Source organism: Otolemur garnettii, unplaced genomic scaffold, assembly GCF_000181295.1.
Source record: "Otolemur garnettii isolate 467f Iridium unplaced genomic scaffold, OtoGar3 scaffold00283, whole genome shotgun sequence".
In the NCBI taxonomy this organism is placed as follows: Eukaryota; Metazoa; Chordata; class Mammalia; order Primates; family Galagidae; genus Otolemur; species Otolemur garnettii.
In genome coordinates, this window is record NW_003852678.1 from 732,096 (window position 1) to 747,743 (window position 15,648).

A 15,648-nucleotide genomic window follows, 5' to 3' on the forward strand; every position below is an offset into this window, starting at 1 on the left:
AAAAAAAAAAAAAAAAGAAAAGACAGGATCCCACTCTTGCTCAGGTTGGTCTTGAACTCCTGAGGTCAAGGGTTCCTCCTGCCTTGGCCTCCCAGAGTGCTGGGATTACAGGTGGAGCCACTGTGCTCCTACTGGATTTTTTTTTTATTGCTAAGTTTTAGGAGTTCTGTATACACAGACAGTCCCCAACTTACGATGGTTTGATTTATGATTTTTTTGACTTTGTGGTGGTGCAGAAGCAACACACATTCAGCATATGATGGGCTTATGTGGACACAGCCCCAGTTGAGAAATATCTATCCGTATAGACAATTATTTTTTAAGGTGATTTTCAAAATAAGAAAACCACCCAACCTTTCATATTCGCCATCTGCTCTAGTGCCCTTGGCACTCTTGCTGCCAAGCAGATTTGGCTTCAGGATGCTCTCAGTCCAGGGAAGACCCCATCCCCTGCAATCTTGTCTAAGTAGCTGAACCAGCCCACCAGAAACTGAGGTTCTGGGCACCCCTCTGAGGGCCCTGACCCTGCTGCAGTGCTCTGTCCTGTGCCTCACAGTGGCAAGTCCCCCTCCGGGCCCAGCTCAGCCCTCTGCCCACACACCAGCTTTCCCTTAGATCCATGTCTCCTGCCCCTCACAACTGCCCACAGGGGCAGTGAAGGCCCTTCTTGGCTGTGCCTAGCCACACCATGGCCTGCCCTTTGCCCCAAGTAACTGCTACTCTCGTCTAGAGCTGCTCAGGCAGCAAGCCCTATGTCCCATTCACATGGGCGTGGACAGAACACACTCAAGGCACTCCAATCTGGAGAGAGGACACCAAGTTGGGGACCCCAAGTGCCAGATAACAGGGCATGCCTCTTAGAAGGGCCAGGTAGCTCCCATAGCCCTGCATCCCTTCCAGGTGGACGCCCTCCATGCAGTGGCTCACATACTTCGCCCTCAGGACTGTGAACACAAACAAGGGTGTGCAAATACAAAGGCTTTACTCACTTCCGCCGTTAAGAGTACAAAACATAATGTGTAAAAGGCACCCCTTCCCGCTCCCCCCAAGTTCAGTGTGAGCTCCAGTGCTGGCTGTCCAAGGAAGGCTGCTGTCCACTGGCATGGCCCTCAGGAAGACAGCAGACCTGAGCAAGCCTCAGGCTTCAAACATGGCGCAGCTGGCACACAGGGCTTTCTCGTAAACATCGCTGCAGCTGTGACATCAACGGGAGGAGAGAAAAGCCAGCATTAGGGGCTGTTTTGTGCCCGCCACCTGCAGCTCACATGGCGATGTCCTAACCCTGGCACACCTCAGGACGTGACCTCATCTGGAGATGAGTTAAGAGGGTGGCACGTTGGAGTGGAGCCCTAATCCAATAGAACTGGTGCCCCCAAAAGAGCACTACGTGAGGAGGTACCAGGAGGGCCAGCCACCTACCACACACCAAGATCCCAGCAGCCACTGGAGGCAGGCTGATCCCTCACAGCCTCAGCGGCATCCAGCCTGTTGTCGCCTCCCTCTCAGACTGTCAGCCCCCACAACTGGGAAACAACAAGTTTGTTGTCAGAGCCCCTAAGTCCATGGTACTTAGTTACTGTGGCCACAGCCGACTCATATGGCAGGTAAGTCCATTTAGGGCCCAACTTGAGTTTCCAACAAGATGGAAGCTCTCCACAGAAACCACCTTGAGGTCCCGTCAGATCCCCTGGGCCACAGCAGTTTAATAGGGAATCAAGGCTCTAAGGGTAAAGAGTAGGAAATCCAGCAGACCATAGGGAGAAAGCAATCAGAGGGACAGGACAAGGACCCCAGTCAGACACACACTGTGTAAAACTCGAGTGAGGACAGCACAGCCAGGGTGAGTCAACAGTGAGAGCCGCTCGCCACAGGCACTTCAGAAGCTTTGCTGGAGCAGAGGGGGCCAGTGCGGGGCCACAGGCAGGCTGTGTCTGAGTTAAACTGGAGCTATAGGAGAGACCCTCCGTCCCTTACACAGCTCACGGCCTGAGCAGGGACATAGCAGGGGTGGGCACCGAGGCCCACGTTTCCCATCACAGGGATACAGAGACACTGCTTCCTGCTGTGACTTGGAACAAGCTATTTGGAGTAGAACCTTCACAGTTGACCCTCCCTACACTGACCACCTCCTTCAGCTGACCTCATTCTCATAGACTGCACATGCACCACATGCACTTGTCAGTATAGTAGGCCTAGTTCCTCTGCATGCTGACCAGTTTGTTACAGTGCCTCGGGTGGCAGAATTACAGTAGTGCTCCTGTATTTGGAAAATAGGGTGGACTCTCAGGCACCTAGATGCGAATTCTGTGGGCAGGAAGGGACTCCAGGGGGCTCTGTAAGGCTCTCCTCGCTGGGGGCCTCTCTCCTCACCCTGCCTTTCTGCTCTGGGTTCACCTCTTCCCCAGTGAGGAGGCTGCCTGATGTGGGGAGACCATGTCTTTTCAGTCTACCCACAAGCAGAAAGAGTAGAAGTAGGTTGGTGAAAACCAAAGAAAGAGGACTTGACAATTGTAATTACCCAGACTGGATGCCGGGTAGCCCTACTCCCACAGCAAAGTCAAGGGTGGCCAGCCATAGGGCCTCAGAGCTTCTCCCCATGCACCTCTGCTGGGACTCCAAGCCCCCACCCTACTGAAGAGAATGGAGGCATGTGGCATGTAGTTCACAATCTTGCAAGTTCACCTGGAGAAGCCAGGTCCATGTGTGTTGAGGTGAAGTCGTGCTCTCTACTGGGCTGCATTGCCCATTCTTATAGGCCACCAGTGGTCATGGGGCCTTTTAAGTAAGGACCGATTCATGTGCACACACAAATGACAGCTAAGCCAACAGTCCACAACCAAACAGACAAGCATAACTGCAGTGAAAGCCGCAGTGAGCTCTGCAGTCATGTGCAGGGGGCTCCTCAAACAATGAGCACATCACACAGAAAACAGACCTGTGGGAACATGCTGGCGGCTCAGTCCTCGGAACAGGGCTCAGCAGATGAAGTGTCATGCTGCTCATGACAGGGGTCATAGCAAAACACAGAGCAGGCAATTTGGGAGACTTGGATTACCTTTTGAAAGGGTCACTAACCACCAAAGCTGGGCCAGGCTTTCATTGCCATTCCAGCTCATCCCCTCAGGCATTACCTGAAGGCACCCTGTTGACAACTACAGAAGTGGGTGCCCCAGGCCCTTCCCCATGTGGGCAGCCTACTCATCCCCCATGCATGGCTGGCTGGGGACACAATTTTGGCAGCTCAAAAGCACTTACTCCATGAGGCCACAAAGGGCACAGGCCACGGCGCCACAGCCCCAGCAGCTGCGCACACACTGCCTGCACAGGGCCCGCTCACACTGGCCGCAGACAGCCTTTCCATCCACGGTTCGAACACATGAGGAGCAGGCGATGGATGCTGCCCCGGACGGGTCTGTGAGGGAAAATGCCACACTGTCAGCTGGGAAGGACACTGCAAGAGCTTATGGTGGCAGTCCCCCCACCTCCCTACATACCTGAGGGCAGAGTACTACCCCCCTACCTAGCACTGGATTCTCTGACAACCTGTGAGTCAAGGGCAGTGCAGACTCTGTGTCACTAAGGAGAGCTCCAGGGGAAGATGTGCCTGGACACCCTCCAGGGGGTGATGTCGCTCCAAGTTCAAACTACTTCCCTTCCCTAGAACCCTCTGCTACCTGAGCCCAGGCTGGAAGGCTCAGCAACTCCCTGACTGCTGGTGACAGAGCCCTAGTGTCCCAGAGGTGAGGTTCACTGCTTCCCTGGTTAGCCCAAAGGTCCTGGGCCCCTCCAGACCCACAGACCAGATATGGGAGTGAGACTGGGAATTCTATTTTATTTATTTATTTATTTATTGAGACAGAGTCTCAAGCTGTCACCCTGGGTAGAGTGTCATGGCATCACAGCTCATAGCAACCTCAAACTCTTGGGCTTAAGCGATTCTCTTGCCTCAGCCTCCCAAGTAGCTGGGACTACAGGCACTCACCATGACACCTGGCTATTTTCGGTTGTGGTTTGGCCAGGGCTGGGTTCAAACCCGCCACCCTAGGTATATGGGGCCAGCGCCCTACCCACTGAGCCACAGGCGCTGTACATAGGAACTCTATTCTATAGCACAGGTAATGGTCTATGATGCATAGTGCCTGTCTCCAGCCCCAAGGGCTGCCTGAGAGGGCTGCAGGTGGAAAGCAGGTGGGGGACCAAGGTGAGTCTCTACTCCTTTTCTGGCCCATGAGTTAGAAGCTGCTACCCATGTCCAGACCTGGATGTTGGTGAGGTCAGGCAGCCTCTGGAGCCTTCCAGCATGTGCCCAACTCCCCAAACTGGGCCAGACTCTTGCTTACCCAGCAGGAAAAGCACCCGAGCAGACAATTCTGCCAATCAAGAGAAGCTTCTGTATATGGCCCTCAGCTCTACAGCCCATGCCACTCACCAGCTTCGGAGGCCTGCCCAAGGCTCCTGGTCAGGCGGCCGTCAGGTCCGATCAGCATTTGCCCACGTGTAGCCCTTGGGGCCCCCACAGGGCCAGGCTTTGGGGACTCTGGCAGGCGAACGATGGCACAGCCTTCATCCCACACATGGTCCAAGTAGGCCTGGGCTCCGAGGAAAAGGAGTTGCTTGGTCTTCTCTGGGGAAGACAATCACCCTCGTGTTCATACCAGTGCACCACAGGATGCCCCCTCATTCTACAAGTCTCACATGGACCCTGTTGGGTGGGCACAGTGAGCCCCCCTTAGGGGCTATCACCCAGCAACCCCAGCCCAAGTTTGGTGTTAGCAAGGCTGGTCCTGCTCTGCCTCCGCAGAGAATGCTCTCCCCTCCCTTTGTCCTTCAGGAAAGTTCCTACCCTACAGCCCCACTTGTGTCCAATACAAGGACACGGAAGGGACACTCCTATCACTCTGCTCATCTGCTGCATTTCACAGCTGGCCTCACCTCACATGTTTGTGGCCCCTTCCCCAGCACACTTGTCCCCCTAAAAGCAGACTCTGTGAAGCACAGAGGAAGCTCTGCACTGTGGAGCTTTAATACAAAAATGGGTTCCCCCTTTGCCGCCTGGCAGGAAGCAGCCAGAGGCTGAGCTGGCCTATGATCTCAGACCAATGTGCAGGCTGGTGTGCAGCCTGTTGCTTCACCTAGTGCACGGCTGCTGGCAGGTCAGGGCAGCAGCCGGCTCCTGATAAGGTATCCCAGAACATTCCAGACCTCTTGCTCTGGAACACCCTCCTACCCTGCCTTGAAGTGGCTGCTCAGCACCCAGAACTGCAGCTCTTGTCAGGTGACAGCACAGCTGCCTGGAGATCTTCACCAGCTCTGGACCCACAGGGCTTTGTTTTTTCCTTTTCTACCTCACCTTCACATGGCTGAAATCCCAGAAACCCTACATGGCTCTGTGTGAAACTGGCAGCAACGATAGTTACAGGGTGACGCTAACAGAGTAGCTGATGGACAGCCAGCTACACTTGTGTCTTTTCTTCCTGAATGCTCTCCCCTCCCCTTGTCCTTCAGGAAGGTTCCCACCCTACAGCCCCACTTGTGTCCAATACAAGGACACAGAAGGGACACTCCTATCACTCTGCTCATCTTTTGCAATTTCTCCCCTCATTTACAAGTGGGTGGAAATGGGGGGTGTCACACAGTGAGGCTAATCCTTGTTCTCAAGGGCTTGTGCTATATTCATGGCAAAGAGATGAGGTGACAGCTGTGGCTTGGCTTTCATCACATGAGTCACACTTACTATGGAAGGCCCAGCAAGACCAGCAGCCCTGCCTGACCCAGTCCTGTGAAGTGATAAGTCCTGGCAAATACTAGGACTTAAGGGTTAGACTGATGTAGTCCCCACTCCTGTTTAGTTCAACTGTAACACACTTACTCTTCAACCACAGCCTTTGTGCCTTCCCTCGTTTACTACCTGCATGGTCTGGGAGAACAACTGACTTTGCAGCCCTAGTGCAGAAGAAGTGCAGAGCGGCTGCTGATGCTGGGGGAGAAACAGCAGAAGAAAAAGAGCTGGAGAGGGGTGGAGGATGGGTTCTACCTCATTCCCAAAGCACAAGTGGCACCACTCAATAACAAACACGTCAGATCTCTAACTGCTCCATGCTATAAACCTGTAGCCCCTACCATCATTAGGTAAGATAAGCTCCACTTTGTGTCTACCCAGGTTATTAATCATTCCAAAGTAACGATGAATAGTATCAATATGCCTAAAACTTGCCGGAGAAAATCCGACCCGCAGGCATGGTACTCATCTCTGCACTTGCTTCTCTAACACCCCTCCTGGAACTGGAAAGTGCTCTTCTGCTCTCTCGCCTCCTGCCTCGCCCCCTGGCCTCCGCACACGCCAACCCCGCTGCCTTTTCCTCCTCCATCTTGTCCCTCTCAGCCTGGCTCCCTTCTACCCGCCTTGTCAAAAGAGACTTAGATTCTGGTCCTTCCAGACATCTTCTCCCCCATTCCTTCCCCAATGTGCTCCTGCCACAACCTGAGCCTGCCCTCACCACCAGCTGACTCCCTGGACCGACCGGTGCGTTCCAGGAACGCAGGGGGCGCGGCCGTCCCGTTTGCTTTTGGTCTCCCGGGCCGGGCCAGCACAGCGCAAGGCAAGGGGTGGGGGGGCGTGATCCATAAATACTTCTTGGGACAGAACCGTTATTCCGGTTTAATTCTTCCAAGATATCCCACAGCCGACCTCTCCCGGGTCTGCGGGGACGCGAATGCAGAGACCAAGGTATCTGCTACAAAGTCCCAACGCTGCGGGCGAAGAATAACCGGGCTCGGGTGGGAGGGGGCACAACAAGGCAGGGCAGAGTATGCCTGCCCACCTGGGGGTCACTCACGTCCTGTTCACTGACCCATAACGTGGCCAGCCCATCTCCCCGCAGAGCCCCCTGACCAGGACGAGCCTCAGAGAGGCAGTGGCGGCCCGGCCCGCTCGTGGTCCCGCCGCAGCAAACCCGCGGCAGCTGTTCACGCACTCACCGAAGATCTCCCGCGAGTAGCGTTCCCCGCACACGCCGCGACTTAGTTCCTTATGACCCACGCGGACCTTCAGCTGCAACGGGGCCGCGTCCGCGAAAGGACAGCCCCGCTTGGGCATGACCGCAGGGCCCAAGCTATGCCCGGCCCGAGTTATGCGGCTCCGCGGCTGCGCGCGCCTGGGCATGGACCTTGTGACGTTACAGCCGCGCGCCACTCAGCGGACGGGGCGGGGCGAGGGCGCAGCAGGGCCCGGGATAAGCCTGTAAGAGGTCTGGGGGCGGGGATTCTGCACAACGAGGCGTTGGATAGGTAGAGGGCGACGTCGGGGCGGGACTCCGCGGCGCGGGAAAGGCCGGGGCGAGGTTGGGGGTCAGGATGAGCGCGTTGGTGGGCGTGGCTCGTGGGCACCCGGCGCAGGATAGGTCGGAAGAGAATTAGGAGACGGGGTTCCTACGAGCACGGTTCAGGATAGGCTGGGAGCAAGGTCGGGGCGGACACGGGATCGACGACAGTAAAGGGGAAACACTGGTGCACTGGAGAAACCCGGCTCAGGAGAGGCGGGCGTGGGATAGGAAAGGAAGATGTCGACGGCGGGGCTTGTGGGAGGTGCAAGGCAGGTAGGCGGGGACCACGTCGGGGGCTGGGCTCAAGAAAGGCTCAGGGCTGGATAGGCCGCGTCGACCCGGGAGACCCGACTAAGGAGAAGGGTGGGACGGGATGGATCGGCGGCATCGCGTTCTCTTCCTTTTGGTCCCTAAACGACTACCATGGCCTCATCTGCATGGGAGCCGGATCCTCCATGTAGAGTAGAAAGAGCCCTATTGTACTGCTTCTGAGAAAAAGGGATGGAGACCTGAATTATTTGCCGGTTTGTCTGCATTGGTCCATCACTCGGTGACATAGTCTCCTGACCCTGGAATATGTCAAAGAGTTGATGTGGGGAAGAGTCATTTTCCCACTAAGTTGTTGCCCTTTTTATGTGGTAAAACTTCCCCAGATACCTGATGGCTTTACCTGCAGCTGCTGCCTCAAGATTTCATCCACAGATGAAGAGAAACAATAACAACAACTGGGTTTGTGTGGAGCAGCTACAACAAAATACAGATTTGAAAACTTCTTTTGCAGTTCTCTAATTTAAATGACAGGTTAGGTGGGGTGCGGTGGCTCACACCTGTAAACTCAGCACTTTGGGAGGCCAAGGTGGGTGGACCACTTGAGCCCAGGAGTTGAACACTAGCCTGGGCAATATAGTGAGATGTCATATCTAAAGAGAAAAAAACAGCTGAGAGTGGTGGCGGGCACCTATAGTCTTTGCTCCTTAGGAGGATGAGGCAGAAGGATTGCTTGAGCTTAGGAGTTCAAGGCTGTAGTGAGCTATGACCCTAGCTTGGGACAGATTAAGATTCTGTCTCTGAAACAACAACAAAATGGCAGGTTATACTTGCACAGCTAAGCTTATAGCTTTTTATACAGAATAGAATGATTTCCTTTTGGAAAATGTCTGCTGTGGTTGGTCGTCAAACAACATGTCTGTTGCTGAGCAAGACAGTGACCTCCTGAGGACAGCAGTGCCCACTATTGGCATGATGGCCCAGCACATGCTGCCACCCACCTTCCTCCAGGGGCGCACCCCTGCCTTGGGGCTCTCTCCTGTTGTCCCTCCTGCTATGTAATGGACAAAAGGAATTCCTAGGAACTCCAGGCTGATCTCTTCCCTGCTTGCCCACCAGGGAGGCCACGACTTGCCTTTGCATAATGTTTTCCTGCCTTCCAGTTCCTGCAGGCCATGCTTGGCACTGTTTGGGGAAGTTTGCTGGCACTCCTGGAGTTGGGATTCAGAACTGAGCTGTAAGCATTTCCAAGGTGTGGGTCATACAGAGCTTGGAACCCAAGGAACGCTGTCCACATACAGAGCTTGGAACCCAAGGAACTCTGTCCCCGCTGTGAAACCAATGCCCCGCAGGGGCTCTGTGCCTTCCACTGAATCCCCACCCTTGCTGAAAGAATGCTGAAAAGGCAGTTTTTTCTCTAAACTTACCCCACACTCTGAAAGTTATTAAGGAGGCCACTCAGCATTCAGAAGGGCACTGGCTACCATGTGCCTTGCACAGCTCTGCCAATAACAATGTGGCCCATCCCAGGAAAGAAAATCCAGGGAGATGATGACCGTGAGTGCCCACCTGTAATAGGAAGGTTGCTGGTGAGGCCTTGTCACTCCTGGGAAGGAGTCAGTCCTGGGTCAAGAGGGCGAGTCCTCCCCAGGCGACAGCTCTAGAATATAATTTGTTTTTTAGAGATGGGCCCACCAGTGTCATCATCACTGTCACTAGCTTTGAACTTCTGGGTTGAAGTGATCCTTTTGCTTCAGCCGCCAGAAGACCTGAGACTACAGGTACCTGCCACCATCCTAATTTTCTTTCTTCATTTTTTTCATTTCTTTCTCACTACATTGCTCAGGCAGTCTCCAAATCCTGGGCTCAAGCAATCCTCCTGCCTTGAGCAAACACACAGCTTAGCTTTGTGACACCAAAAACACGGGTAGCTCTTAGGAAGCTGCATTGTCCAGACTCAGCACAGTGAATTGTCCACTTTTAGTGTTTAAAAGCTACAAGGACAAAGTCCAAACAAACAGTAAACAACCACCTCATTCAGTAGCTACCAGATGTTTATTTTGCATCGTTCCAGCTGGGCATACAATTGTGTGACAATGTGTCACAAAAGGTCTTTCTGTTTTAAGTACTTTAGCTCATTTTAAGGAGGAGAATTTGAAAAACATACACAAGTTGGCTTTCTGATATTTAAATTCATTGTAGAAATCAATGCATTGAATTGAAGGCTTAAATAGAAATAGTCCAGGAAATCATTTTCATACTTCTTTGTTCATGGCATTGGTTGTGATCGCCAAGGAGCGTGACTCCACCATCTCCATGGGACAGGGCGCTGCAGCCTGTGGGGCCAGACTGGCTGGCACTTAAAACAGCTGGATCATCGACTCTCTGGACTTGCCAACTCCGACCCACTTGACTGAGAGGCAGAGAGAGCATTCATGGAGGGAAAACTTTCTCTAATTGCACATCTTTTAATGTAGTTCATCTAGTAAAAGGGACTATGTTTTCTTCAAACAGACATAGTTCTAATTTTAAGTTATAAATTAAAATGTGTATAAAGGATGTACACATTGGGGCATGAATCCTCATGCAGCAGAGCAAGAGCCCACCCTCAGCCCCACCTTGCAAATGGCCTCCTCTTTATATAGAATGGCTTCCCCAGTGGCCTTTCCTCTGGCTGCAGACACCCCGTGATGTGAGAAAGCACACACATGCCCTCTGTCCTTTTGGTGGCTGACAGGCGCCTGTCCCTGGCAGGGCCACATCCACCCCAGCTCAGGCCCTCCTCACTTCTCTGTCTGCTACGTTGACCCACTCACCAAGGTCTGCACCAGGACATGGGCCACTTGGGGTTCTGAGGATGCAGGGCACCCACCTGCAACTCCCACGTGGTTCTCCACGAAGCGGACGTAGCTCTGGGCCTGCGGGGGTAGGTCCTCCCACCTCCTGGCCCCTGTGGTGTCTGCTTTCCATCCTGGCAGTGTTTCATATTCAACTTCAACCTTCTGAAGTATCTCCTGGTTAGCTGAGGAAACACATTGTGTGAGCAGTCTCACCCCGGGGCCCACCCAGGACCTCAGCCGTAGGAAGGTGTCCAGGGCGGGCAAGGCACCCTGTGTGGCTCTCTGTTAGGTGGTGAGCAGGGCACAGCAGGGGGGCTCGGACACTGGCTGTCGCCCTTTCGGATAGGTCACTACCCTGGCATGTGCTGGTTAACTGCCCAACTACTGTGGTGACATCAGCAGAGGAGCTCCAAGGCTGTGCCTGGAAATTCTAAGCGATTCTATAATCCTAAAGCATTAAGGGATCCTTGAGGATCTATGTTCCCTGACCCCAAGAGATGAGCTCCCTGAGGGTGGGAACACGGTATAGGGCATCTGCAACTCAAGGTAGAAGCCAATCACCCTTTACTGGTAGGACATGCTGGAACAAGGGCTCCTGTTGCAATGGCTTTGTACCATGGGCCAGGAAGGGTGCCTGGGCTGTCCCTTCACACTTTCTAAGGAAGGAGTGCACAGTCGGGGAAACCCCAGTTAGGTCTCAGAAACCTAACCCAAAAGGCCAGGTACAGTGGCTCATGCCTGTAATCTTAGCACTCTGGGAGAGGCCGATGTGGGTGGATCACCTGAGCTCAGGAGTTCAAGACCAGCCTGAGCAAGAGTAAAACCTCATTTCTACTAAAAAGAGAAAAGCCAGCCAGATGTGGTGGCTGGTGCCTGTGTCCCAGCTACTTGGGAGGTTGAGGCAGGAGGATTGCTTCAGCCCAGGAGTTTGAGGTGGCTGTGAGCTATGATGCCACGGCACTCTACCCCAGATGACAGGGTGAGACTCTATCTCCAAAAAAAAAAAAAAAAGGAAGAAAAGAAATCACATTAGCACAGTACCCTGGGCTTTCCAGAGCAGTCTGTGTGATTCAGGCCTGCATCTTAGGCTCACTGGAGGCTGCCCTTACCTACGGCAGGTCAGGGTGGTCACATGGGCTTCTGTCAACCCAGGCCTGCTCCCCCACCAGCCATTCCCAAACTGGGGCAGCGGGAAGGTACCTGCATCGGCCTAAGGCCTGGCCAGACCTCCCCCGGGCCTGCCTTGGGGAGAGCCTGGAGGAGACAAAAGCCAGGAGCAAGTCTTTGGGGATAGGCGGCTTGCCTTTGCCTACTGAACGTGCAGGACTTCTCCATCTCTGAGAAGTCCCAGGTCCATGGAACTGAGTAGTGGACAGAGAGACCACCACCTCATCTCAGGTACCTGGAAAGTAGGGAATCCTTTTCCCATTCAGCTTGTACGAGACGCCGACTTTAATCTCACTCAGAACATCCAGGATGTCCAGCTTCGTGAAGGCCAGCCTACCCAAAACCAGACACAGAGACAGACTTGAGGTGGTCTGCAGCGCTGTGGCTCTGCCCTCTGCTTGTCGGACTTGGCTTCTCCTCTGGGGTTCACAGGTGATGACTAGGAGATTCATGGGGAGTAGACAGTAACGATAATGTGACTCAGGAAAACATGGCCACCCAGCAGGCATGACCATGGAGCTCCTGCCTCTGGGCGGCTGCTGTGTGGGGCACCTCTGGGGCCCACCTGGGTTGACCCCTGGGTGCCTGTTCTGTACCGCCATCCTTGCAGGGAGGGGCCTCGGGATCTTCAGGTGGCCTTTCTTGCTTAGGGCTTTGCATCCTTATTTTGAGGCCTGCGTTGGTACCACATGGTTCTAGGCAGTGGTTCTCAAACTTCCTAATGCCATGACCCTTTAATATAGTTCCTCATGTTGTGGTGACCCCTAACCATAAAATTATTTTCATTGCTACTTCATAACTGTAATTTTGCTACTGTTATGAATCGTAATGTAAATATCTGATAGGTAGGATGTATTTTCATTGGTTGCAATCCACAGGTTGAGAACCGCTGCTAGGGAGAAGCTGAATTTGGCATGCTGGACTGTGGGCTCTCCCCATGCAGCTAGAAGCACTCAGAAACTCATGCCAATCAGGACCCACTGCCAAGCATCACTTTGTCACCAGCAGGTTTGGACTGTGGCCCTCCCAGCTCTGTGCCACCCCACTGGATGAAATGTCTAGAAATGCCAGGGGCCCCTTGGGCCCCTGGGGGGAAAGGGTAAATGTGTGTCTGATGTTCAGCCTGCCAGCCTGTCACACCAAGTTCTGCAGTCCCTCCAACAGGGTGTCCAGGCAATCCCAGCTCCCAGGTGCCTGCTGGCAAATGAAAGAAGCAGGCCTGCACATGCCAGGCCATTCCCCCAGGACTCTGGGGACTCAGGGCTTGGGCCCAGCACTGCTTGATACCCAGTCACACCCCATGTAAGACCCTGTCTCCCGGAGGAGCAGAGAGGGAGCCTTGATGAAGCCCCAGGCTGCACCGAGCAACAGGCCCCCCCCCCAGCCCCCTGGGCCCACACAGCAGGGGCAGGGCCAGTCCTGGATGTTGTGCTGGGCCCAAGGAAGGGCTCTTACGCGGTGAACCCGTTGACCATGTGAGCATATCTCAGGATCATGAGGTCTAGCCACCCGCAGCGCCGCTTCCTACCCGTGGTCACTCCCCACTCATGGCCACGGTTCTGCAATAGGTCTCCGATTTCCTATGTGAGAGCAGAGCAGACAGTCTTCCCCAGCCAGGCAGGGATGCTGTGCTCCTGCCCACCACTGACAGAGCCACCCCTCACACTGCTGCCCGTATCTCCTTGTCTCTGGCAGGTGTGTCTGGCAGCTGAAGCTCACATGGGTCAGGGCCATGTTGCCAACGCGCTTCTGCCAACTGGCTCCTCTTCCAGAACACACTGGCCCAGAGCTCAGTGAGGGTCTGGTAGGCCTGGCCCTACAGCACAGCTTTGCGGGATGCCTAGCCCCACCTTTGCGGGATGCCTAGCCCCCCTCATAGCACCTGCTCTTCCTCCCTGCACAGGACAAGGCCATGCCCTTGCCTTGCCAGTTCATAGGTGAGGCTGAGAAGGGAACGCTGCTGCCTCCTGGGGATCCCAGCAGCTTCCAGAAACACCCCTGAAGCTGAAGAGCCAAGGAGGGTGGGGGTTCTGCTTTTAGCCGCAGTTCTATCCTGACAGTGACAGACCCCCACCCCTGCCAAGACAGGGACCTCTCTGAGCCCGTGCGGTTCAAACAGGGGTGTCCTAAACAGGAACGTCTGAGAGGGCTATGAGACAGGGAAACAAGGTCGCCTGTGTACATGTGTGTGTGTGCATGTGTCCGTGTGTGGTGCAGGCTGCGTGCTGCTGCTGCAGTGGGAACACACCAACATCCAACGCCCCTCCTCAACCCCCAACCCGCCCGTTGGGAGTCTGCGAGTGGTGTGAATGGCCACCCATCCCCACTGCATCTCCACTCCCCCTGCCCTGGGGTACCCTGCCTGGCCTCCTCGGGTAGGGGCTGGGGACTCACATTGATCTGCTCAGTGGGGAAGGCCCCAATGCCCACACGTGTGGTGTAAGCCTTCACCACGCCGTACACATCGCCTATGTTCTGGGGTGGTATGCCCAGGCCCGTGCACACACCGCCCACCGTGCAGTTGGACGAGGTCACAAAGGGGTAGGTCCCTGCAAGACAAAGTGGGTTGGGGGCTGCCCACCACCCTGCTGATGCCCCCAACCCAAGGCAGCAGGCAGTTTTTCTCCCTGTGTTTCCCAGAGGTGGGTCTGAAGGCCCACCATGGGGAGAGACCTGCTTGGGCTGGGTGCTGGGCCATATTGCTCATACCAGGGTCTGGGAGGAAGGGAGGGAGAAAGCTGCTCCTGGTGTGGACTGAGGTAGCCACTGAGGGCTTAGCTGATGTGCTCATGTGCTCAGGGATGGGGACATACAGACTGTCGAGAGGCTGCACTAACCAGCGTTGCCAACTGCCTGGCTATCATCCTGGCCCTTTTCCTCCATTCACTCATTCTACCCCCCCCCCCACTGAAGCTGGGAACACAGGGACACTGGGACCATTTCCATGGGCGAGGGTGGCTCTGTGGCTGTGACTCTGACATCTGCTTCCCTATGTGCTCCTGTGGCTCTCAGCAGCGGCCTGGCTTGCCAGGCAGATAGAGGTTGTTGTGATGATCACACCCCAGGCCTTACCAAAGTCAATGTCGAGAAGGGCTGCGTTGGCACCTTCCACAAGGATTTTCTTGGGGGGGCCATGGAGTGCCTCATACATAAAGTAAACACCATCTCGGACCATCGGTCTGATCCGCTCAGCAAAGCCCTAAAGGGTCAGAATGAGAGTGCAGCCCTGGGCAGAGGAGGGGACCCTGGTCCCCAAAAAGGATGTCCAGCCCATAATCATGACTGATGACAGGGGCACAGGTGTGCTCCATGGCTATCCAACAGGCACTGGGTAAGAAGCAGACCCTGGGGTCCTGGCCTGCCCATGCCCCCAGCCTCCCCCAGTCCTCCTGCCACTGCCCAGCACTCACCTTCAGCTTCTTGAGCTGCCCTTCGATGTCCACATCCAGGGTGGGGAACATGGCCTGGTGCTGGTGAGCCAGGTTCTTGAACCTGCAAAGTGACAGTTGCTGTGACTCCCCTGTGGTCCAGGAACCCTGACCCTGTGGGGCCTCACACGCCACGTCCTGTCTCCTCTCCCCACCCTCCTGGGGCTGCAGGGGCTCAGGGCACCTGCTGGAAAACTCATCAAAATCTGACAGGAGGTCACAGATGCGGAGGCCCGTCCGGGAAGCCTTGGAGGAGTAAGTTGGCCCGATCCCCTTCTTGGTGGTGCCGATGCTGAAAAGTGGGGAGCGGGTGCTGTGAGGACTGGGAGCCCTGACTAGCTGTGCCTGGCAGCCCCCTTAAGAGCCCAGGTCCACCCTATGGATAAAAGTTTGAGCGGGGTGACACCCTAGGTGCTGGTTGAGTGGTGATATCTAGGAGTCAAGGTGCCATGAGAGCCACATGGACATCTGGCAACAGGCGTGTTGGGGTTGGCAGGGTGGCAGGTCATCCTGGGCAAGCCCTGACCCTGCCTTCTCTGTATCTCCAGGCCCAGCACTGTGGACACTGGTCTCAGGACCTGCCAGCTACTGCTTCCACTGGATTGTATGCTGCATCTATGACCC

At 54.9% G+C, this 15,648-nt stretch overlaps 2 protein-coding genes across 4 annotated transcripts in view; both read right to left on the minus strand.

Moving 5' to 3' along the window:
* Positions 1 to 963: 963 nt before the first annotated feature.
* Positions 964 to 7,139, minus strand: SIVA1 (SIVA1 apoptosis inducing factor). Its single transcript, XM_003803182.3, has 4 exons — positions 6,979 to 7,139; positions 4,430 to 4,624; positions 3,256 to 3,412; positions 964 to 1,195 (listed from the first exon to the last, which is right to left on the minus strand). The coding sequence occupies exons 1-4, from the start codon at positions 7,094 to 7,096 to the stop codon at positions 1,138 to 1,140; spliced, it is 528 nt and encodes a 175-aa protein (XP_003803230.2). The 5' UTR covers positions 7,097 to 7,139; the 3' UTR covers positions 964 to 1,137.
* Positions 7,140 to 9,638: 2,499 nt separating this feature from the next.
* The window catches only part of ADSSL1 (adenylosuccinate synthase like 1), a 17,585-nt gene continuing 11,575 nt past the window's right edge, over positions 9,639 to 15,648 (minus strand). For 2 of the 3 annotated variants that reach the window (XM_003803170.3, XM_023508866.1), the window contains 8 exons: positions 15,209 to 15,316; positions 15,007 to 15,088; positions 14,669 to 14,795; positions 13,991 to 14,145; positions 13,052 to 13,176; positions 11,832 to 11,929; positions 10,462 to 10,611; positions 9,639 to 10,002 (listed from right to left, as the gene is read on the minus strand). In XM_003803170.3, the coding sequence (XP_003803218.1) occupies positions 9,950 to 10,002; positions 10,462 to 10,611; positions 11,832 to 11,929; positions 13,052 to 13,176; positions 13,991 to 14,145; positions 14,669 to 14,795; positions 15,007 to 15,088; positions 15,209 to 15,316 (898 nt within the window). In that variant the 3' untranslated portion in view covers positions 9,639 to 9,949. Of the gene's footprint in view, positions 10,003 to 10,461; positions 10,612 to 11,582; positions 11,684 to 11,831; positions 11,930 to 13,051; positions 13,177 to 13,990; positions 14,146 to 14,668; positions 14,796 to 15,006; positions 15,089 to 15,208; positions 15,317 to 15,648 lie in introns of those variants that run through there. The other variant, XM_023508865.1, reaches the window with a different exon arrangement.